General features: G+C 37.0%; 3 protein-coding genes across 3 annotated transcripts; 2 read left to right on the top strand and 1 right to left on the bottom strand.

The window, feature by feature from the left end:
* Positions 1-7,758: 7,758 nt before the first annotated feature.
* Positions 7,759-12,788, top strand: LOC103437753 (calmodulin-binding protein 60 A). The gene is made up of 7 exons (XM_008376251.4): positions 7,759-8,162; positions 8,485-8,563; positions 10,252-10,304; positions 10,417-10,907; positions 11,236-11,396; positions 11,598-11,801; positions 11,900-12,788. The coding sequence occupies exons 1-7, from the start codon at positions 8,071-8,073 to the stop codon at positions 12,515-12,517; spliced, it is 1,698 nt and encodes a 565-aa protein (XP_008374473.3). The 5' UTR covers positions 7,759-8,070; the 3' UTR covers positions 12,518-12,788.
* Positions 12,789-14,848: 2,060 nt separating this feature from the next.
* LOC103420383 (uncharacterized protein At5g50100, chloroplastic) lies at positions 14,849-17,256 on the bottom strand. Its single transcript, XM_029103980.2, has 9 exons — positions 17,039-17,256; positions 16,506-16,648; positions 16,237-16,344; positions 15,954-16,010; positions 15,789-15,854; positions 15,631-15,691; positions 15,494-15,540; positions 15,217-15,285; positions 14,849-15,110 (listed from the first exon to the last, which is right to left on the bottom strand). Exons 1-8 carry the CDS (start codon positions 17,187-17,189, stop codon positions 15,241-15,243), a joined length of 678 nt encoding a protein of 225 aa, XP_028959813.2. The 5' UTR covers positions 17,190-17,256; the 3' UTR covers positions 14,849-15,110; positions 15,217-15,240.
* Positions 17,257-17,392: 136 nt separating this feature from the next.
* Positions 17,393-19,623, top strand: LOC103420325 (succinate dehydrogenase subunit 7A, mitochondrial-like). The gene is made up of 4 exons (XM_008358383.4): positions 17,393-17,619; positions 17,722-17,793; positions 18,107-18,209; positions 19,279-19,623. Exons 1-4 carry the CDS (start codon positions 17,566-17,568, stop codon positions 19,371-19,373), a joined length of 324 nt encoding a protein of 107 aa, XP_008356605.3. The 5' UTR covers positions 17,393-17,565; the 3' UTR covers positions 19,374-19,623.
* The last annotated feature ends 3,141 nt before the right edge of the window (positions 19,624-22,764 follow it).

Genomic DNA, 22,764 nt, shown 5'->3' with positions numbered 1-22,764 from the left:
TGATGTGATGTATTGTGTTTCAGTTATTAATCTATTTTATTTTATTTTCCACCATATCTTGGTTGTAGAATTTATTTCTATAGCTAAGATATGGCTCACACCCTAACTCGTGAATAGTCTTTATTCGCGGGTCGGGGCGTGACATTTCCATTGTTGTGTTCTATAATTTTGTAAAATTTGGTAATTTTTTGGGGTTAAGTGAATTTTCCGGCGAGTCAGGGTGGCCGGCCGCTGCATATGACAGCCCGTGGCCTGAGGATCCACTTGACCCTTCTTGGCTAAATTTGATACCCCGATTCCATATGTGACATCCAATGGACGAAATCCCATAGTTTGAACATAGTTTCGTTAGGGTCCACCACTTGATAATTATAATTTATAACCATCGACGATCAGACCATTAGATCGTCACCAAACTTTAATGCGTTATAGTATGTAATATTTGAGGACATTAGGAACTTATGGATCGAGAATCCGACATACGAATCGGGAACTTACAGGTCCGCCACTTGTTTGGCTTATGGTTGACGTGTAGTGTGGTACTCTATGTTTTCTGTTGGGAAGTGTTTTACGAAAAGTTCAGAGTTTAACAAATGGTGAACTACGAATGGCTTGATCCCATCGGAGGGTACGTAGGTAGTCTAACAAAGAGGTTTGATGCAACCATGCAGTAAACGAAAAATCACTACGCAATTCGAAGTTTGAGTTGTGCTTTGTCCGTATCTAGGAGGCGGGGTTAGTCAGATACATGGGTACTTGGTGACGTCGCGTGTCGATTGTAATACCTTGAAAATTTAAAATATATGAATATGTGGAGTAAATCGAGAATAAATGGATTTATGATTATGAAAATTTGATTAGAGAAATTTTAGAATTTTGTTTCTGGGATTTATTATAATTTACGTCGAAAATTTTATCGATAAATGGAAAAGACAAAAATGCACTAGTTGACTAAATGTAATTTTATGAGGACATATTTTATCCTCATATATTTTATCGTATTTCTTGATATAATTGGATAGAACTCAACCCTACAAAAGTGTGGGTGAAAACCGTTTGTGAATCGGAGTTGAAACAGAGAAATTAGAGGCTTTAAAATAAAATAATAATACAAAAAAAAAGAAAAAAAAAAGAGAAGAGAAGTTTGGAAGTTGCCAGATGGCAACGTGAGAGAGGAGGAAAAAAGGAGATGCGGGAGAGAAGAAGGGGGAAAGGGGAACCAATCGGGTAAGGAGAAAAGGAGGGGAAAAAAGGGAGAAATTGAAGAGAGAACCGGATCCCATATGACCCGCCGACCCGACCAGGCCGAATTTTTCGATTTTGGCCACCGTTGACGACATGACCTGTGCCAAAATGATCCTTACTTCGAACCCAATCGTTCTCCTTCCCATTTCCATTCGAAATTTTGATGAAATTTGGTGGAGGGGGGTGCGACATGTTTGGCTTCGATTCACCAAAATCTGAAACTAACTCCATCCGTCACCACCACTCATAGTCTTCCCTCAATGTCAGGAACAAAGCCCAAGCAATATCTAGTTGGAGCGTCGAAGTTTGATCTAAGGCCGAATCAAGAACACCTATTTATAGGGTTCATGGCGGTCCAAGGCTGATTTCAGGTGTTTCTTGGCTGAATTGGATTTCGGCCCAAGTATGAAAATTGTTCCTCTCATTGAACTCTACTTGCCTGTAAAATTTTGTAAATTTTAGAGTTTGTCGGAAAATTGGATTTCCGTTCGTCGGAAACTACCACCTGCGGCGGCGCGTGGCCAATGGGTCGACGCTGCCTTTTCATTCAAATTTTGATATTTGAAATCCGTAATTGGTACCCATTTAAGGTGATTCGATTATGAAAGTTAATGTTGAATATTTCCATTACTAGAATATTTTCGGAAATGGATAAAAGAATGAATGGTGAACTACGAGAGACTTGATCTCGCATCGAGGGTACGTAGGCAGTCTAACATGGGTTAGATACAACGTTAAATAATTGAGATTAATCTTTTGTTGGGAATTTGATTGAAGAAGTGAAATTTTGGTGAATTATTTGAAAATTTAATCTTATATTTTTGGTACGTAAATTCTATTTATAGATTTTGTGAATGTTTAAGAAACTTAAATAAAGAATTCTGATTAATAGTAGTTAGTTAAACAAGAGTTTAATTTTGGCCCATCACCATAATTTGTTTATGAAATAAAATTTTCGGATCGAGCCGTTACATCAATCCTGTATGTATGTCAGGATCGGAGCGTGATAGTATGTCCATTGCAGAATAATTGTAATTTTTGAGAAAAAACGAGTCTCCATGAACATTTTTTTAAATATATATTTTAAGATTCAGTCAAACAGCTTGGCAATGGCTTATGGAGAAAACATTAATCTATGCACCAATATTGGCACTGACACATGCATTGCGCTGCGCTCACGACCATCAATTGGTGGAGAGATTTTTCGTGTAACCGTCATACGGGATGGTACATCACGTATCGCTATATAAATGATGAGATATGTGTGTTGAAAAGTTAATAACTTAAAAAATAAAATCTATCACCACTTACATAAAAACACATAGTGGATCATCCGTGTTCCCGTCACATCTAAAAATTTCTCCAATTGGTGGCGTTATTTCAATCGTTACGTCAAATAAAAGAGAAATGTCTTTAGAAAAAAAAAATCGCTGGAAAATTTGGAGAAGACAAACAAAATTCTTTGAAGAAAAATGAATTGCCCGGAAACAAAAGACCGGACAAATGGGAGACGTCCTACTGAGAAACCCCCACAAAGTAAATTGGCTACTCTAATTTAAACTTGCTTTTATTTTTTTTCATCGATTTATAATCTTGTAAGAAATCTGAACTTATGTCTTATGTTTTTTTTTTTTTTTTTGCAGGGGGAAGAAATCTATTTCTTCTGTTCAACGATTCATTTTTGTGCTGAACAAAATTATATTTTCACGACCAAGGGGCTCTTCCCTTCCAGGGTTATGTAGTTGGCACGAAAGCCTTCCTGAGGCCTACATCGATTCGATCTGGACTTCTCTCAAGCTGTTTATCTAACCTAATTAATTAAAAAAAATCCCCATTTGAGTTGCAATTTAGCCCCCCCTGTTTTTTTTTCAAATTTAGTTGCATTTGATACTTTGTAGGTCAGTGCAGTATGCCATTACATGCTAGTTCATATTGGTCATGACGTTTTCAGTTGTGCAGACCGGAAAGCAAGCACGACAAACAAGTGCGATGTCTACGCATGTATGTCCACCTACAGCAGTGAATTCGTGGGAATGTGGCGACCAACAAGTTGAGAGTGCTTGCCACGTCCCAGATGCTCGTAGTGACCACAAGTGTTTATCAGACGATGAATGTGGAGTTGTCTCAATTAATTGCAGACGAAGATCGTGTAGCATGGCTGGCTACTGCGGGCTATGGTTGTTCATATGATTTTCATGGAAGAAACCGGAGTTGTTTCTGCTGACAAAAAATAAATGTAATTTCTGTAACTGGAGAATATAGGAATATACAATACACACTGTGTGATACATTAAGAGAGAGAGAGAGAGAGAGAGAGAGAGAGAGAGAGAGAGAGAGAGAGAGAGAGAGGAATACATGGTTTTTAAGTGAATAGCAGAATACGCACAATATCAGTTTACCCTTTAGATTTTCACAGAAATGTACCAAGTTTTTGGGTGATGATGTATTTAGCTTCCTAATTCCCACTCATTTTGCTTGTACATTTTTCATATTCCATCGTTGACTTTGATTTTTGGGAACTTTAACGAAAAGTTCCTGGCATTGTTAACTTTAACGAAAAATCACATTTTTACATTAAAAAATCAATCATGATATTACTCACTTTATCTTTTATTTTGACCTTATCGTTAAAACTCAAAGTTTTCAAGCATTTTTTCATTAGTTTTTCTTTGTTTTTTTGGTTGGGAAAGATACTTCTATTCAAGATGACAGAAAATAAATACAACAGATTGTCAAAGCAGCTTATCTAAAATCTAAACGTGAGAATTAAGAACTAAAGTATCATCTTAAAAAAAGGAACGGTGCCTGAAATCTTAATGAGATAAAATTAAAGAAAAAAGGACAAATGAACAATGTGATTAACTAAATGTTAGTAAAGAACTGAATATAAAAATAAGGCAACAAAGAAATACGATCATGTTAAAAATATTTTCAAATAAATTATTTATTGGCATTTGTTAACACTCTAGAAGTGAGCTCATTATATATATAAATCTTGTGTATAACGTGTAAATAAGTTTGACAAATTTGTCACCATAATTAATTTTTAAAATTAAATCGAAGAGTTTCGAATGCAAAACTTTACTTATTCAACACGATAAAATCGCCATCACTATTGGGACCCAGTAACTTATCAAGTTAGCATGACTAATGCCTAAAAGATGTTCTCAAATGATCGTATAACAAGGGTGGTGCTATTCATACACTTATTTTTATCTCTTATATTCTTTTTAATTTTCTACTGTCAAATCAAATAAATTAAAGATTAATGGACAAATGAACAAGGTTGTGTAGGAGATAAAACGAGGTATGTGAATAACACTGCCCTATCACAATGGGAGCATTTTTACTCACCACCCTAAACTTTGATATATACTTATCATACGCCTAATTATCTGCCATGTGCCCTTTTCTTTAAGTTTGGTTAATTTTTTTCAAATTTTAAAAAGTAATATTTAATGTGAAAATTAACTAGAATTAGGTGAAATGACACATGACAAATGATTAGGTATATGGTTAACATACACTATAGTTATGGCAGTGAGCAAAAATTTCGGAGTAAGATTCTCTTCCCTCCTATTTTTTGTCTTATTGTTTATATAAAAAAATTAATTTAAAATGTTAACATAACTTAACCGTAACTATTTAAGTAAAATGGAAGGAAATGAGAGAAAGATTAGAAGGATAAATAATCTTTCTCACCTACTGAGCCCACTAACTCGCCTGCGGGGCCCACTGACTCGCCTGCAAGATTTTACCATCTGTCGACTGTCAACAAATAATGAACCAATCACGTGACCCACTTCAGGGACGCAGGCCCACTGGTCCCGTGAAAGAGACGAGAAACGAATGGGGCCCAATTGTTTTAATGCTAACCAGGCCACGGGCCCACCGAAATTAGTATAAATAGTATCCGTTTTTGATAAAAGTTAAGAAGGTAATGCCGGCATTGGGCATATTGCTGTTTTTTTTTTTATGTCCTCATCACCAACGTTAAAAGCGCAAACTTTGTGCAATGACCAACATCTCCCCTCAAAGTTCCACGTGTTGTTGAATGTATTGGAGCAGTGACAGAGCCAGCATCGGATAATTGGTTGTTCTTAATCTCAAAAATTTCGAAAATTCTATGTTTTGACCCCATTAAACAACTAAGGTAAACTAAATTACAACTCTCTCCTCCTACTTATTCTATTTTCCTCTATCATATTTGTTAACCTTTTTTCTCTTCTTGTATGCGACTCTACTGTGCGATTATGTGCTTGATGAAATACTTTAGTTGATAATCTTTGACAGTCTTCAACATTACTCTACAGTATCCTGCATTCATCATAAACAAACCTCTACAATAATAGTAGTTGTCAACATATGTTGGCATAAACTTTCGACATATGTTGACAGTAATTGACATGTGCTTATAATGTGCTCGATGAAATGGCTCAATAAAACATTTTTTATTGATATTATGACCCTATTATTTGGAAATCATGTCGGATGGCATTTTCGGTAAATTGCAATTGATTTCCAAGTTGTGCACGGGAGGAGTGTACTAAGTAATAGAAGGGTAGGAAGATTCGTGGAAGTGGGATGGAGTATCTTGTGATTTTGGACATTTTGGACATTTCAGACATGCATGCACGTAGCACGGTGTGTTACTTGTTCTTCTTACAACGTTTATTAGTCCTTTTGGAAATGTTTGTAAAAATCCACTTTATGATGTTGATGTAAAGACAAAAGATACGTTAGTATGGAGAAGAGATTTTTTAATGTGTCCGAAATACAAGCACATACGTTAGAAGTCACCATATGTTTATATGGTGTATCATTTCATTATCGTATATGCCCGTGTTCCGACACGCTAAAAAAATATTTTATGACATTTTCATTTCATGACATGTTCTTGTGACTGACTTGAGAATGTTGACGAATCTTTAGATCGACCGTACCCAAAGCGCTAGGCAATTGATAAGGCAAATTCGATTTATTTTCAATAACTAGCGTTTTATCGTCGTAATAGATAAGGCACCGAACGAGTTGCCTTGTCGATTGGAAACGTATCGACTGGAAACGTGATAAATGTGGAAGGACATTTTTTTATCCTTTTATTTTCTCTGTAGTTTTAACCTTATTCAATTCATACACCAATGATTGTGTTTTATTTTTCACGTGGAACCTTATTAAACTATGAGAAATGCTAAAGAGGCTTTTGTAAAAGTAAAACTTTCAATGAACTTTCTATTACCTTATATTTTTTGCATTATGTTTTATAATATTGACATAAAAACTGACGTAAACAGTGAGATGTTAGAAAGTCCATGCACATATTATAACATGGTAAAGGACTTCATGTTTCCTGAATAAAAAAAGAAGAGACTTTAGGTTTTTTCCTTAAGGTAACAAGGTTCATTGCCATGCCAATTGTATTATTTTTATTATTGTAAGTGATATTCTATAGTACGGAAATGAGAGTCTCGTTTGGATGTGTTTTTAAAATGACTGAAAACGCTTTTGATGAAAATATTTTGGAAATAATCTTTAGTAAAAATAGTAGTAAATCCTAGAAAAGCACCTAAAATGCTTCCTGGAAAAAGTACATAATTGATGCGTCTTGTAGAAAGCACTTAAAGTGCTTTTGAAACCTAAAAACATTTTCTCTAAATGCGCTTTCAGTCATTTTAAAAGCACATCTAAACAAGCCCTAAATCTAAAACGTAATGAGTTGATGATGAAGACCTTAATTTTCAGGGCAATTCATCACTTGCCATCCCAATTTATTAGAAACACACTATTCATATGTTTTTAAACATTAATATACTAACTAAAATCACCAATGAATTGACTCAAAATGTCTTTGGTAATCATCATCCAACACTTTGAACTCCTTAATTAGCTTGCGAATTCCTCATAAATCCGTGAAATTCCCGTTTATAAATGACAATAATGTTGAAAATTTCGACAATGGTATTTGCTACATAACCTGTATTCGCAAAAGTGATCAACTATGTACGAATTTTGGCTTGCTACCTACTAAACTTGTGCACAAATATCGTTACTTGCTATAATTTTTTTTCTTTCTGACAAACGATAACATTAGTTGGTTAATTGTTAGTTATTAGGAAAGAGAAGAATTTGTGAAAATCAAATCCACACCAAAACGCATAAATATTATTACTTTCACCAGACCAGGGTGAAAGACAATAATCATGAATCACATGACTAGCGTGACAAAACAACCACAAGGACCCACTGGACATATAAGCTGATGAGTGATCCTACTTTCAGTTGAAAAAATAGCAACCAAAAAAAAAAAGCAAACAACGACATCCATTTGGCCGCTCGACCAGCCCCTATCAATCGTTTTGAACGCGCTTTTACGGGCCCACGCGCCATCATCTCCTATCCCTAACGCTCTCCCGTCTCCTCTTGCACCTGCGTGAGTGTGTCCAGCGTGAAAGCAGCGTGACAATGAAAGAAGAAGCCCCAGAAAAAGATGGCTTTTCGGGTCGACGAAGAAGCATCCCGGAAGCAGCCAACTTTTTAATAACCGATAGCAACAGCCTACATGCGCACCCCAAACAGTACTTGTATTGTACCAAGATTTGGATTTTTCTCACTTATTACCGCATGTATTATAATAATTATTATTATTTTATCCATTCTATTTTCTGCTATTTATATCTGTGGATCATTAAAATTAATTGTATAGCCCGCTTATCGAATGTTGTGGCTGTTCTTTATGTTTGTGTAGTGGCAGTGGCAGTGGCAGTGGCACAGCCAGTGCTTCTCAGAGCTTGTTACTGGTGAGCTTGGTGTTGCTGGGTTTCGATAATGTCGCTGAAGAGGCAGCAGGATGATGGCAAGGGTCGGTCGGATGGGACTAGTAGTCCGGAGGACAAGCGTAGGAAGACCACTTTCCAGAGGTTTGAGTCTGTAAATCTTATTTGGGATAGAATATGAGTTGGCCGGGTTTTGTTTGGCTCAAGATAATGGAAATTGGATATTGATATAGGTGTTCTTAAGTAAAAGATAAACTAGTTTACTTTTGATATCAATGTGTGGACCGTGTTACGAAATTGGTTGTTCAATTCAATCACAAGTTGACATGAATTCTCGCCTTTGGTTCTTGATAACTATGATGTACTAATAAAGTAATACTATAGAGTATAGACCAAAATAAACTGATGATAGTTTTCACATCTGTTTTCTTTCTAAGTTTCTAATGCCTTCATTACTGGTTTTCAGCGTGGTTCTGGAAACGATGAGATTGCACAAAGTCCAGCACTTACTGGAGCCACTTCTTGAGCGTTTGATTCGTAAAGTTGTAAGTGTTTTCCTGTTATGAGTACACCCCTTGGTATTCAAGTTTCTTTAACTAAAACCCATCATGATAAATTTCTCTAACAAAAACCCAATGATTAGGCTCAAACTAAACAATATCCATAATTAAGTTTGACTTGACAAAATTTGTATTTTTGAATGTCTAAATTACCCCAAATAACACTTACTTTGGGTCTCTTACTTATTATCTACATTTTTCATTCAATTAAATGTCTTCAAATACCTTATGGGGACTTGGAAAAAATTTAAATTTCATGATTCCTATGCATTTAATAACAAAAATTTACATGATACCGATGTTCCTTGTATAATTATTTTCACATGATGCTAACAGGTAAATTAGTATATCCTACAAATATAAAAAAGTTATTTTATTCAAAATGATCAATATTTTAAATATAACATAGGTGAATTATTTTGCACAACATATATATAATAGCAATATAAGTTCCTAGTAAATTATGTAATGATACATGCAAAATAATTTACCTACAAAATAAATAAATATTTGTATTCAAAATTAATTAAATACCAATATTTTGGAAAAAAATATAAAACAATTTACCTACATGCAAAATAATTTACCTTAATAATATAAAAGAATGTCGATTGATTGCACACTCTATATAATACTAACAAAATGTGGCTAGTATATATGTAATATCACATGAAAAATAATTTACCTACAAAATAAATAAATGTTTTGAGCCAATTGATTTAAAATGAATTATTTACATATTATTTTACATAAAATATAGATAAATTATTTGCACGCATATATATAATTTTAACAAAATATGTCTAATACATATATGCAAAATAATTTACCTATAATGATTATCAAACAAATAAAAGAAATGAAACATATGATGGTAAGAGAAGTATAAAGTAGACAATTTTATAATAATAAGGCACTTATTTCCCACAATTATGGAGGATAATTAAATTCGTTATCATAATTAGAGTGTTGTGGCACAATTGTAAATAGTTTGAAAATAATAGTTATATATTTGTCTACATGGCAGTTTACTTCAAATTTGGGTTATATTTAGATGTTTAAAATGAGATGAGTTTTTTTTCAAGGAAATAAGTGTTGCATGGACTTATATCTAAAGAACCCTTTTCAATTATGTATTGGATTAAGTAACTGTGTAATTTCCACCATTGAGCTCGAAGCCTCGAATCATGTACGCGATTTTGCTCGACTGTATATAACTGTGATACAGTTTTGTATGTTTGAAGGGGTTGTATGTGATTTTTGAACTTCGTAAGTACACGACTGTACTAAAATCAATTAACTAAACTGGGCCGTTGTAAGGTTGCTGGAAATTGTAAAATACCACCATGCTTTGCAGGGTGCAGCTAACGTGCATGGCAGCCCACTTTGTGGTCGCACTTGCTCTAGCCTGACGCCATCTCAATATTCTGCGTGTTGGATGTCAAGATAAAATGGATTCACATTCATTCTCTGAATTTTCTTAGGCCTCAAGTATACCTCTGAGGGTTATATTTATTTACTTCAATTTGATGTCCCTGCAAATCGTAATATAGTAATTTATTTTGACGTTGCAGTTCAATACATGCATGCATGCATACTCGATGCATCCTTTTAGTTTCCATCGGTGCTGCAGCTTTAATTGAATGTTATATAATTTTGCTATGTATTTTCAGGTTAAAGAAGAAGTTGAGGTGGCCCTAAGAAAGCATTTGAACAGTATGAAACAGTAAGATGATACTATAAACTCTAAAGCTTTGAGATGTAGCAATTTAGGGCCAAAATCCGTAGTTTCACCTTGCCATACAATAGTTTTATTTATGTTTTACGTTTCTATTCAGGAATTGTGGGAAAGAGACGCATCATTTTGAATCAAGAATCTTAAAGCTACAGTTCTTAAATAATATCTCTCTTCCGGTATTTACTGGAGCTCGGATTGAAGGAGAAGAATGCTCTAGTGTACAAGTAGCTTTGGTTGATTGCTTTAGTGGACATATTGTCAAATCTGGGCCTGAATCTGCAGCCAAGGTGGAGATTGTTGTTCTCGAAGGTGATTTTGACGGTGAGGAGGGTGACAATTGGACACTTGAAGATTTCAAGAATAACATTGTAAGAGAGAGGGAAGGAAAGAAACCTCTTCTTACAGGAGAATCAATTTTGAATCTTAAAGATGGAGTTGCTCTTGTGGGTGAGATTTCTTTTACTGATAATTCAAGCTGGACAAGGAGCCGTAGGTTCAGGCTAGGTGCAAGAGTTTTAGATAACTTCGATGGAATTAGAATAAGAGAAGCAAGGACGGAATCCTTTATTGTCAGGGATCACCGTGGAGAATGTGAGTTCTTCTCATTTGGTTTCCTTATAAATAAAATTGTGTCTCTAAGGTTCTTGCTAGAATAATGATACTAAGATCGAGTGTTCCTTCACTTTCCATTGTCGTGATTATGCGCTCTGAACTGTGTTCATCGGACTGGCCAAGTAGATAAACAAAAAATTTCACTGTAAAAGTTATTCGTATATCATCATAATATCTCCTTATATTGGATGTAGTTACCTTTTTTATATTTTCATTTTGCCTTATCATGCATGCCTCATTGCCTCCAGACTAAGATCAGCTAACTAAAAATGCTATATTATAACCTGAGTTACTTCTGGTTCTGCAGTGTACAAGAAACACCACCCTCCATGTCTGCTTGATGAAGTATGGAGACTAGAAAAGATTGGTAAGGACGGAGCTTTCCACAAGCGGTTGAGTCGGGAAAACATCAACATCGTGAAGGATTTTCTCACCCTACTCTTCTTAAACCCTTCAAGGCTCCGGAATGTAATTACTGCCTTTTCTTATCTTGGTTAAATTTACTTTTCCAATGCTTAATAGTTTACGCTGCGAAGTTTGAAGCTTAGTTGTCATCTTGTGCATTTAAATGTTTCATCAAAAGGAAATTCTACTTGTTTCAGCAGCCTTTTTCAATCCTTCACAAGTATTCTAGTGATTGTAAGGGTTTTTTTGGGTGAAAATTTGCAGATCCTTGGGACAGGTATGTCCGCTAAGATGTGGGAAGTCACTGTGGAGCATGCTCAGACATGTATACTCGATAAGAGGATGTACTTGTACTGCCCTCCCAGTTCACAGCCCACTGGTGTGGCCTTCAACATTGTGGGGCAAGTGATGGGACTTCTGTTGGAGCGTGAATATGTTCCTATTAGTAAGCTGTCTGAAGCACAAAAGGCACGCTATATATCACCTCAGTCCACTCGCTTTCATCTTTTTTCCATTTTATTTTCTCAAGTCATGTCTGATTTCGTATGATCAAATATTTTTTTTAGGCTGATGGCCAGCACTTGGTCATTTCTGCATTTCAACACTGGGAAGAAGTAGTCCCGTTTGAAGATGAAGCCTCTCTTATAGCTGCTGCTTCCAACTTCACTAATGTTCTTCACACATCGAGCTCTCCAAGGTCAGAGGATCTTGAAGGAAGCAAGTTTTTGGCTTCTCAAAAGATTGATGGATTTGATTATGCACAGCCATCTGCCTCTTCTCCAGATATCATCTCTTCCATGTACTCGGTGGGTAGCAGCAGTGGCTTGGATGATTATTCCTTGCACAACATTGACGGACTTGGTCTTAGATATGACCAGACTCTGAGTTTCCCAGGTCAAGTCGCGAACTCCCTGATCTGCGACTCTGACCCCATGGTCCAAGCTTTATTTGATGAGGATCATCTGCAATTTTTCGATGCTGATCTGCAGTCCCAGAACATTAGTTCAGAATCACAAGACCTACAAAGCGCTGTAGATGGCTTCTTGTTGAGGCGTTCTACAGCTGTTGCCATATCTGATAGGGCTCAGATGAGATGGACAAAGCTATTCAGTGTGCTGAAGTGGTTCTCAATTAGGAAGAGCGTTGCTCTGAAACGAAGATTTCGTGATATTCAAAGATACTAGTAATCTAATGTGAAAGATTGTTTGGTTACAGTTGCATATACCGTTTAGCACTGCCCGTATTGTACTTACGTGTGCAGGTAGAGAGAGATCTCTTCGGAGGTTTTGTTAGATGTTAAATGTATCTGGTAGTTCATGTTCTTACCAGTTTCTTAGTTCTCTTGGCCAGTGGCCAGAGAAATAAACTCTCATATCAAGTTGTTAGCTTGTAAATATGTACGTGCTTCTACATAATTTGAATGAAATGGATTTCATCCAAAGTATCCATTTTATAGCTTTCTCTCTTCATTTAAGCGAGTTTTCGTGTATTTACCTTGTTCTTAACTCGAATTTGGAGTTGTTGGGACCATTGCAGAAACCAATGCCCTGTTTGGGAATGTTTTGGAAGGGCCAAAAGCGCTTCCAGATAACCAAAACGTTTTTTACAGTGTTTGACAGAAAAAGTACTTTTGGATTTTGAAACAATATCTTGTGCTTCTAGTGAAAGCGTTGAAGTGCTTCTTACATAAGCGGAAGCAATCCCAAATGGGTGCTATATAATCCATCAGTCCATTCATCTTTACTTGCGTGAAACGAGGGAGGGAAGTCATGAATCGGGTAACAGAAAGAAAAAAAGAAAAAAAAAGAATATGGGATCAACTACAGCTTCCCCTAGTTGATTTGATTCCTAATTGTCTTCACGAATTTGATTAGGATTTTTATTGTGGAACTTACACTCTTCTTTATTCCTAGTTGTTTTCGCATATCCAGCTCAAGGGCACATAAACCCACTCCTCCATTTGCCAAACGTTTCGCCTCCAAAGACCTAAAAACCACTCTAGCCACCACCCCTAACACCATCAAATCCATCTCCGCACTGGCTGTGCGAATCGAACCCATCTCCGATGGCTACGAAAGCGGATTCAACCAAGCACCAACCCTAGCAGCCTACTTACACTCATTCAAAATAGTTGGCTCGAAAACCCTAGCAGAGCTCATACTGAAGCTCAATGCCTCAGCAGGCTCACCACCTGTCAGTTGTATTGTGTATAATATTCACCGCTTCCATGGGCACTTGACGTGGCCAAAGAGTTCAAAATCTACGGAGCTGTGTTTTTAACCAACTCAGTTTCTGTCTGCTTCATGTACTGGCGTATCGCGGTCTGTCGTTGCTTGTGATAAAAGAAACTTATGGGTTTATTTTTTCAGGTAGGTAATAAATGAGTGACATGGGATTTTGATATTATCTGCAAAAAATGAACTAAAAATTTAGCAATGTAAAATAAAGAAGAATCATGGAAACTGAATATTTAGGAAGTATGCACAAAAATTGTAACGATTACAAAGTGTTTATAGAGATGAGGCATATGGTTTCCACACTAAGTTCGAAAATCACTACCCAGCAAAATTTATAATTGATTCTGTTGTCTTTCCATGATATTAATGCTGAAGTTGACTTGACATTGTTGTTTATTTAAAAAAAAAAAAATAATTGATTCAGTTTATGCATATTTATCTCTGTACCATAAAAATGGAGTATTATTGCTTTGATGAAGATATCAACTTCAATTAAGTTTGGTAAGATTGACAAAAGAGCCAGGGTTCAATAGCATCAGTGTTTTACTTTTCCGAATGAGGATCCGGAGAGGATCCTCATTCTACTTTTCCAATTAGTAAAGCAATTGCAATGAATATATATATATATATAGCTGGTTAATGAAATGCTGGGGTTTTGGCCCCTGGCGATGGTGGGTCCCATGGTGCCATCAGCCTACCTGGACCAATAAATTGAAGGAGACGGAACCTGTGTAGCAAGTATCTGGAAGCCAAAAGCAGACCAGTGCACTGGAGAAAAAAAGGACTTTAAAGTGTGGTTTATGTCTCATTTGGAAGCATGGCAGAGATTGCTGCTAAACAGGTCGAAGAAATTGCATGGGGAATGAAAGCAAGTGATCTGAATTTCCTGTTGGTTTGCCAGATGACTTTTTGGAGTCAGCAGGTGAAGCTGGATTGGTTGTGCCATGGTGCAACCAACTGGAGGTTCTAGCAAACCGATCCGTGGGTTGTTTTGTGACTGACTGCGGATGGAATTCGTTGGAGGGGTTGAGCCTAGGCGGCCGATGGTGGTGATGCCGCAGTGGATCGACCAGCCGACTAATGCAAAATTTGTAGAGTTGTAGGGGGTTGGAGGAGAGTTGAGAAAAATGAGGAGGGGATTGTGAGTAGGGAAGAGAGAGAGAGACGTGTGTGAGGGAAGTCATGCGAGGAAAGAGAAGTGGAGAGATCAACTGGAATGCCTTGAAATTAATGGAGGGAGGCTGCGAAGATATCTGTTAGCGTAGGGGGAAAATCAGATGACAACATAAATGAATTTGTAGCAAAGCTTAACTGAAGCATTGCAGAAATTCAGCGTATCGACGTTTTACCTTCATCAGATTGTTTACATATAACTCTGCAAAAGAATGTATAACAACAACAACAACAACAACAACAATAAAGCCTTTTCCCACTAAATGGGGTCAGCTATATGAATCCTAGAATGCCATTGCACTCAGTTCTGTGTCATGTCCTCTATTAGATCCAAGTATTCTAAGTCTTTTCTTAGAGTCTCTTTATTCTGCAAAAGAATGTATGTGTGAAAACTTATACACCTGCATGCCTTTCTATAATATTTGTATAAAAGCCAAAGTTATGGAAGATGATGGAAGCAACCTAACACAAACCTTCAAAATCCCGACTGGTGCCAGTTACTCTGGAAGTTTACAATCTTTTGCATCTTTACATACTTCTCCCTGTATAGGAAAACAGATAACGAGACGTGTGTTAGCACCAAATGGTTCAAATATTTCAAATTCTTAAGCGTTTCTGTGAAAGTTGATAGCTGCCGTTAGCAGACTGTTTCATGTCTAACATAAGCTTATGGTTCCATTCCCATTCGGATTCAATTAAAGGTGTGGAACGGTAATAGAACTGAAATCCATGCAAATGAACGGTGTTTACCTTGTTCTTCTTTCGCAACTCTAAAACCTCTTCTAGGGGTGGCCGGCCTAATGCAAAAACAGGATATCGACATCATCTAACAGAAGTTTATATTAATCATAAGATATCTGGGCAGCAGAGTTAACAAATTAGCATACCTGTGATTTGAAGACGATATTTAGCCCAAACGCCATATACAGCACCAGCTATTGTTGCAATCTGTGAATAAATTGTTTTCCCTTTAGACCCCCAGATAAAGATAACATACTATTGTAGATCATTTAGTTCTACATGGCGGAAAAGTAAGGAGACTCACAGGTTCGTATTTGGTTATGGCATATACCCATCCGAGCCCCACTTGCTCGTAGAGCTTTCTGAATGCCTGCGGAAGTTTTCATCAGCTTTATCCATCTCCTGGACAACTCAAGGGAAAACTGTATTCAAAATAGGGAGCTCAAACGTGGCATGAAAAGGGGCTTACTTCGACATCAGTGACCACAGTTCCATCAGAGAGGACGGCATGAATGTTTCCCATTACCTAAACAAAACAACACAAGAAATTGTCACTAAGTTCTGATATATTTGTCCAAAACATATCATATCATCTTTCTATGTTTCAAGCCAGGAAGTTTTTCACATAAACTTCACGAAGTCCTAAATCTTATTCTACAAGGTCAAATTGGATATAAAAAAGAGGAAATACTGCCAATGCTATAATTTGGTTTCGTAAATCTTAGCATCAAATTTCAATAACGCAAACTTACAGTCTTGTAGTCCAGCCCTTGATTCTCCTCTGGCGAGTAGTCATCTGAACTTATGTCAATAAACTTGATGGTACCATATCGCTTATTTCTCTCTCTCAGCATGTCCACCTGCCAATATAACGCAAACTTCAGCACACTCGAAACCATCAAGAACAAAAGGACTTCGTAGCTTCATCAGTACGAAACTCATCAAACAAACGCTAATTACATTATAAACAGAAAAGTAACAACAAGGATATATAGACGGGTGTTTGAAGGTAAGGATCGACCTCTCGCATGCATAAAGGGCAATCCCCGTCATAGAGCATTTTAATCTTCCAATTCTGAGGTGTTTGTTCTCGATCATTTTCTTTCTTTGGAGTTAAAGGATCTGCAGCTGCCCCACTTATAGCCCTTACGGAAGACTTAAACCCTACAAATACATTCATACATAGACACATATATGCATCATAAACTGAACTATTTGCAAACCATAAAAATTTCTTCGTGATTCCTTGGTCTCATATAAAACCAAACCAACAGAAATAGACTAAACCTAATAACCCCGGACATCGTTCGGCTACATCCTACCAATCACACGTTGACACATGTGCATAGATAACCCAATAAATTACACATAACGAAAAATTTATACGCACATATCAAACTATGATCGCCAGGAAAACAAGAATTAAATAGGAATGGCATTGCGAAACAAAAATTTCTACTAAACAGACAATAAAGGAGCTCCAAACCGTGTGCGGCTTATTGTCCGTTTAGTGTCTGTGAGATGGGTAAATAGGATAAATCGGTCACAACTCACCAGGTTGGTTAATAGGAGGGGCTGATATGAATCTTTGGGGTTGAATTTGATGGAGCTTGAGTTGTTGGAGAGAGAGAGGAACTGAAGAGAGAGAAGGGTTTCTTTGCCTTCCTCCAATTTTACATGCTGAAGCAGCTGCCCTCATTGCCATTTCTTCTTCTTCTTTCTGTACTCAAATTCAAAGCTTTTGGGATCGAGGTTTAGGAACCAAAAGATTCAGAGTTCGTTTGCTTGGACTGCCCTGGTTCATAACTACCACGTATACGTGGCATCCTGTCCGCCACTCATAAACTTGACACGTGGCACGAAGGGAAAGTAGCCTCAAACCGGCTGTTCCAAACAGTGAGTTCTATTGCTCTCAAACAAACAAAAAACAGCAGGTTAGATTTGAGGGTACTAAAATAAATATGGCAAAAGTATTGGGGTAGACTAGCAAAATAAAAAGCACAAAAATCGCGCTGATAGCAAAAGCCCCAGTCTTTGCAGATATATTTGATAGCTACTGTTTCAAGCTCCGGTGATTGACTATGGCGTTCCTTCTCCGCAATTCCGTCGCTTCCCATTTCCAGTCCCACTCACAGGTACACTCTCTATCGCGAATGTTTGATCTGTAACGCCGTCGTTTTGATTTGGTTCAGTATTTCCTCTCTCCCTGAATCTAACTATTTTGGTTCAACAATCAGAGGGGGCAGAACGATTTGCTTTCCCAACCGCGCCGCCAGTTCCACGTCGAGCCAGGGCCTCGCGAGAAAGCTGTGAGTCTCTATCTTTCTCTCTCTTAATTTATTCACCTATACAGGATTGTTCGGATTTTGATTCGTTTGGGGCAGCTTTTTATTTCATATTGTATCTGAGATTCGGCCATGAAACTTCGAGTTTAGCAATTTGATAGTTGGGTAGCAAACCCATTTGAGCATACAGCTTAAAGATTTTAGCTTTAGATTTATTTGTGCAAATTTTGTTTATTTATTTGATTTTGATGTTTGTTAGCAGCAGGGTGAATGTGTTTATTTGATTTCACTGGTTCAATTGTGCATTTGGGCTGGACTGAGTTGTTTAAATTTGCAGCTCTTGGCACCGGACCCGTCTTTAAAACGGTTCAAGTCGCATAAGAAGGGCGTGACTCTAGTTAAAAGACTTGGAGATGTTCTTACCATTGTTATCGTTGCCGGTACGCAATTATTTTGCTTGAGATTTAATCAGATGGTGTATTAGTTGCTATGCACAAGCTTAATTTGCCTTGATACTTTTGATAAGACGTAGCCATTGCGCACTCCTCTGGCTTTCCTAAATTAGGTTCTAGTTACCGTACATTTGAGATTTCTTAGATAATTTTTTAAGGTTTCGGGGATGTGGTAGACAGGAAGCCGCGGTTTCATCAGGAAGAAACCATTTGATTATAAGGTTGAGTGTCTGATTATTTACCTTTTCCATGTTTATACTATATGATCAATTGATTTGATTGCATTTATTGTCTGATTAGTAAAGTCCTCAGTAAGGCTATGACAATTGATAAAAGAAGGGGTTGGGGTTGCAGTTGTTTTAGCCTCTTATAGCTTAAGCTTGGAACATGCCCCTTAAGGTGGATATTTTTCGCCTGTTTGTATTCACAGATGCACATTCACAGACTTATAACGATATCCACCTTCAAAGTATGGGTAGAATCTGCTGTTTCTTATATTCGTTGAGAAAAATATGATTACTTTTTCCATCTGTGAAAGTAGCATGATAAACAAGGGAAAATAGCAATCAGGGTCATTAAGACCTGATTAGAGAACAATATTAGGTGTTCTGAATTGTTGAAATCTGTTTTGTATTTTAACAAATTAACTTGTGTTCTATAATCCAACCATTCCATATGTGTTTAGGGTAGTGCTATTCACACCCCCATTTTTACTTCCCACACATTCCTTGTTAATATTTGTCCTTTGATTTTCTTCAATTCATTTCGTTTGACGGCAGGAAATTGAGAAGGGTGTATGGGAGGTAAAAAGGGGTGTGTTGATAGCACCACCCTGTGTTTAAGATAGGTTGAAAACGCTTGATTGAGTGCATTTCTTGATAAAAGGCAATAATGGACTTCCTTTTAATTGTGACTTTTAATATTGTGCCTTGTATTGGTCAATGTAATTGTGTATGTGTATTTATGTGGTTATACAAATTGGATATATCAAGGAATTAGGGTCTTGTTTTACTTGTTACAGTGTTCCAAGTACTCATGTGTTTATGATGTTTATCAGGCGCCTGCTATGAAATATATGTAAGAGCAGTAATGCGAGAAGAGGCTAGGCAACAGGCTAAGGAACAGGGAGGGGCTTCGGGTGCAAGCGCATAATCAAGTGTGTGCGGGGGCAGGGTTTGATTTCTTCTGGCAACCATGTGGAATACGTCTATATGCTGAATAAGTGGAAAACAGATTATCCTGAGCTGCTTTCGAAGTATCTGTTTCTGATCTCTATTAGGTTTTGTTTCTTAATAAGATTGTCAATTCTATAAAAATCGTAGAACAAGATGAATGCAGTTGAACACTCTGTGTTTTTGTAATGAATGTTTTGCTTAATTTTTAACCATAATATCCTTCCTAAGCTGGAAATGCAGAAGAACACGTTACAAAACCTTCACCGTTTTCATGTTTGCAACTGGTACTTTGCCGATACCCGTTGAAGAGGCCGAAATTGGCGATGAGTTGGTGAAGATGATAAGTGAGTTTGCGCACGTTCAATTAACTCTTTGTATCTGAATCTGTAAACCATAGAGCGAGCTTTGCAGGATGACCAGTGATTGGAATAAATGATTGTGAAAAGAGGAAAAGATTAATGTAGGAGGATTGGGGTGTTATGCAGTGGAACCTAAGAATATGATTCTCTCCCCTTTTTTTTTGTTTTTTTTTTGTTTTCTGTTTTTTTGTTTTTGTTTCTCCCTCCCTACTGATTCTATTTGAACGGTTATAATTAAGTCACATTAATATTTTATATTAAATTTTTTTTTATAGAGATTAGATGCAAACTTTTTGTCTTGTGTTAACTTCTTTTGAATTAATTTTACATTATGTTGTAAAACATTTTTGTAAACATTTCAACAAAAAGAAACCAATTTTTGATACCAAATTTTTTCTTCACAAAAAAACTTAACTACAACGGCTACATTATTGAATTATGTCATGTCTATGTTATGGCTTTATTATTGGATTATGTCATGCCTATGTCATGATGAGTTATTTCTGATCAAGATAAGATTTCAACTATTTACAACCATTGAATTAGATTTTCTTATTGCAATCTCATCCGTCGGATTGTTATCTATATTTTTATCCTCTCCTTCACCTCTTCCAGACCCTGCGTAAAGCGGGAGCTTTGTGCACTGGGTACGACATTTTTTTTTTTTTTACTGTAAAAATGAGATGTCTATCTCTTTCACATACATCCTATTTTCTCATCCCTCTTTGACATTTATCCTATTTTCTCATCTCTTATTTCTCTCTCTTTAGCCTGCATCAGTTCCGACTTCTGCTGCCCCTCTCAATGACAATTGCAACAACTAATCAATGAATGGATTTTGTTCTTCTGAGGTAATTATGGGGGGATTTTGGTAAAATTAACTAAAAGTTGATTTGTTTTTGAGGTAGATTAACTAAAAGATTTAGTTTCCCTAATTTTGAAGATCATTAGGGTTATGTAACTTTGTTTTTGTGTGTGTTCAACTTAACCTCTTTTTGGGACTAATTTGCAGATTATCAGTTTAATTTCTCATGTTTTGTTCTCTTTTATGCTGTTATTGGGTTACAGGTTGAAGAATGGGCGATGAGAGGTATGATTTTGTCTCCATATTTTGGTTTGATTTAAATTACAGGTTGAAGGCTAAATGCTTGTTTCGTTGGTTTGCAAGAATGTCTCTTACAATTGCTTTAGGAATTTCTTATCCTTGTAAGTGATTATTTGCTATTTTTCTTGATGAAGTTGAGGTTTGTTAGTCTTTCATAGGGTCCAGGTAACTCACTCTTTCACCGACTTGAGATTAGGACCTATTAATTTAAAGAGAACTTTAACGAAAAGCATCCGGTACGGTTCATTTTAACGAAAAATCACATTTTTACACTAAAAAGTCAATCCTGATACTATTCACTTTACTCTTTATTTTGTCCTTATCGTTAAAACTCAAAGTTTTCAAGTCATTTTCATTAGTTTTCCTTAATTTAAAAGTATCGTAATCTTGCCATATATATCAGTAAGAAGCATTGCGGAGATGCAAGATTATAAAGTTTGCTGAATCTAGGCATAACTTATGAAACTGTCTTAGATGCTAAAGGAGGCTTGAATTTTTCAATGACCTAGTCTCTATGCCGTAATTTTCAGCTTGTTGCTATTTTATTTTTAGGTCGAATCGTCCATTAGTGGTGGCATCTCCTCTTTTGTTTTTTATTTTATTTTCGTAGGTTGTGACCCGTTCTCATTTAAACTTTCTAGCTGCTCTATTGTTTCAGGTGTCGAATCGGCTATTGGTGGTGGCATCTCCTCTTCTCTTTCCGTAGGCCGTGACTGTGACTGTGATAAATTGGTGGCAATGGCTAGAGCCATACATATAAGTACTAATTGGAGCACTAGCGGCATGGGAATCTAGCAAAACAACTATTAGTGCTGATATATGAGGAAGAATCGCACCAATAGTGTGGACCATATGCTCATTTAGTCATCGAGTGAACTCTAAAATCAACAAGTTGCTGATGCTTGCTACAACAACAACAACAACAACAAAGCATTTTCCCACTAAGTGGGGTCGGCTATATGAATCCTAGAACGCCATTGCGCTCGGTTTTGTGTCATGTCCTCCGTTAGATCCAAGTACTCTAAGTCTTTTCTTAGGGTCTCTTGCAAAGTTTTCCTAGGTCTTCCTCTACCCCTTCGGCCCCGAACCTCTGTTCCGTAGTCACATCTTCGAACCGGGGCGTCAGTAGGCCTTCTTTGCACATGTCCAAACCATCGTAACCGATTTTCTCTCATCTTTCCTTCAACTTCGGCTACTCCTACTTTACCTCGGATATCCTCATTCACAATCTTCTCCTTTCTCGTGTGCCCACACATCCCACGAAGCATCCCACGCAGCATCCTTATCTCCGCTACACCCATTTTGTGTACGTGTTGATACTTCACCGCCCAACATTCTGTGCCATACAACATCGCTGGCCTTATTGCCGTCCTATAAAATTTTCCCTTGAGCTTCAGTGACCTACGACGATCACACAACACGCCGGATGCACTCTTACACTTCATCCATCCAGCTTGTATTCTATGGTTGAGATCTCCATCTAATTCTCCGTTCTCTTGCAAGATAGATCCTAGGTAGCGAAAACGGTCGCTTTTTGTGATCGTCGCTAGATTGCTCCGGTCATTAGTGTGGATAAGTATATAAATGGATAGAGATAGGAAAGCAAACACCAGATGTACGTGGTTCACCCATATTGGCTACGTCCACGAAATAGAGGAGTTCTCATTAATTGTGAAGGGTTTACACAAGTATATAGGTTCAAGCTCTCTTTTAGTGAGTACAAGTGAATGATTTAGTACAAATGACATTAGGAAATATTGTGGGAGAATGATCTCGTAATCACGAAACTTCTAAGTTTCGGAGTGTGGTATCGTCTTGACTTGCCTTATCTGTCTCGTAGGTAGATGTGGCATCTTCTCTGGAAGTACTCTTCCTCCATCCAGGGGTGGTATCTTTAACTGGTG

The sequence above is a fragment of the Malus domestica genome, chromosome 06 (genome assembly GCF_042453785.1).
Source record: "Malus domestica chromosome 06, GDT2T_hap1".
Lineage (NCBI taxonomy): Eukaryota > Viridiplantae > Streptophyta > Magnoliopsida > Rosales > Rosaceae > Malus > Malus domestica.
This window is presented reverse-complemented; position numbering and strand designations above follow the sequence as displayed.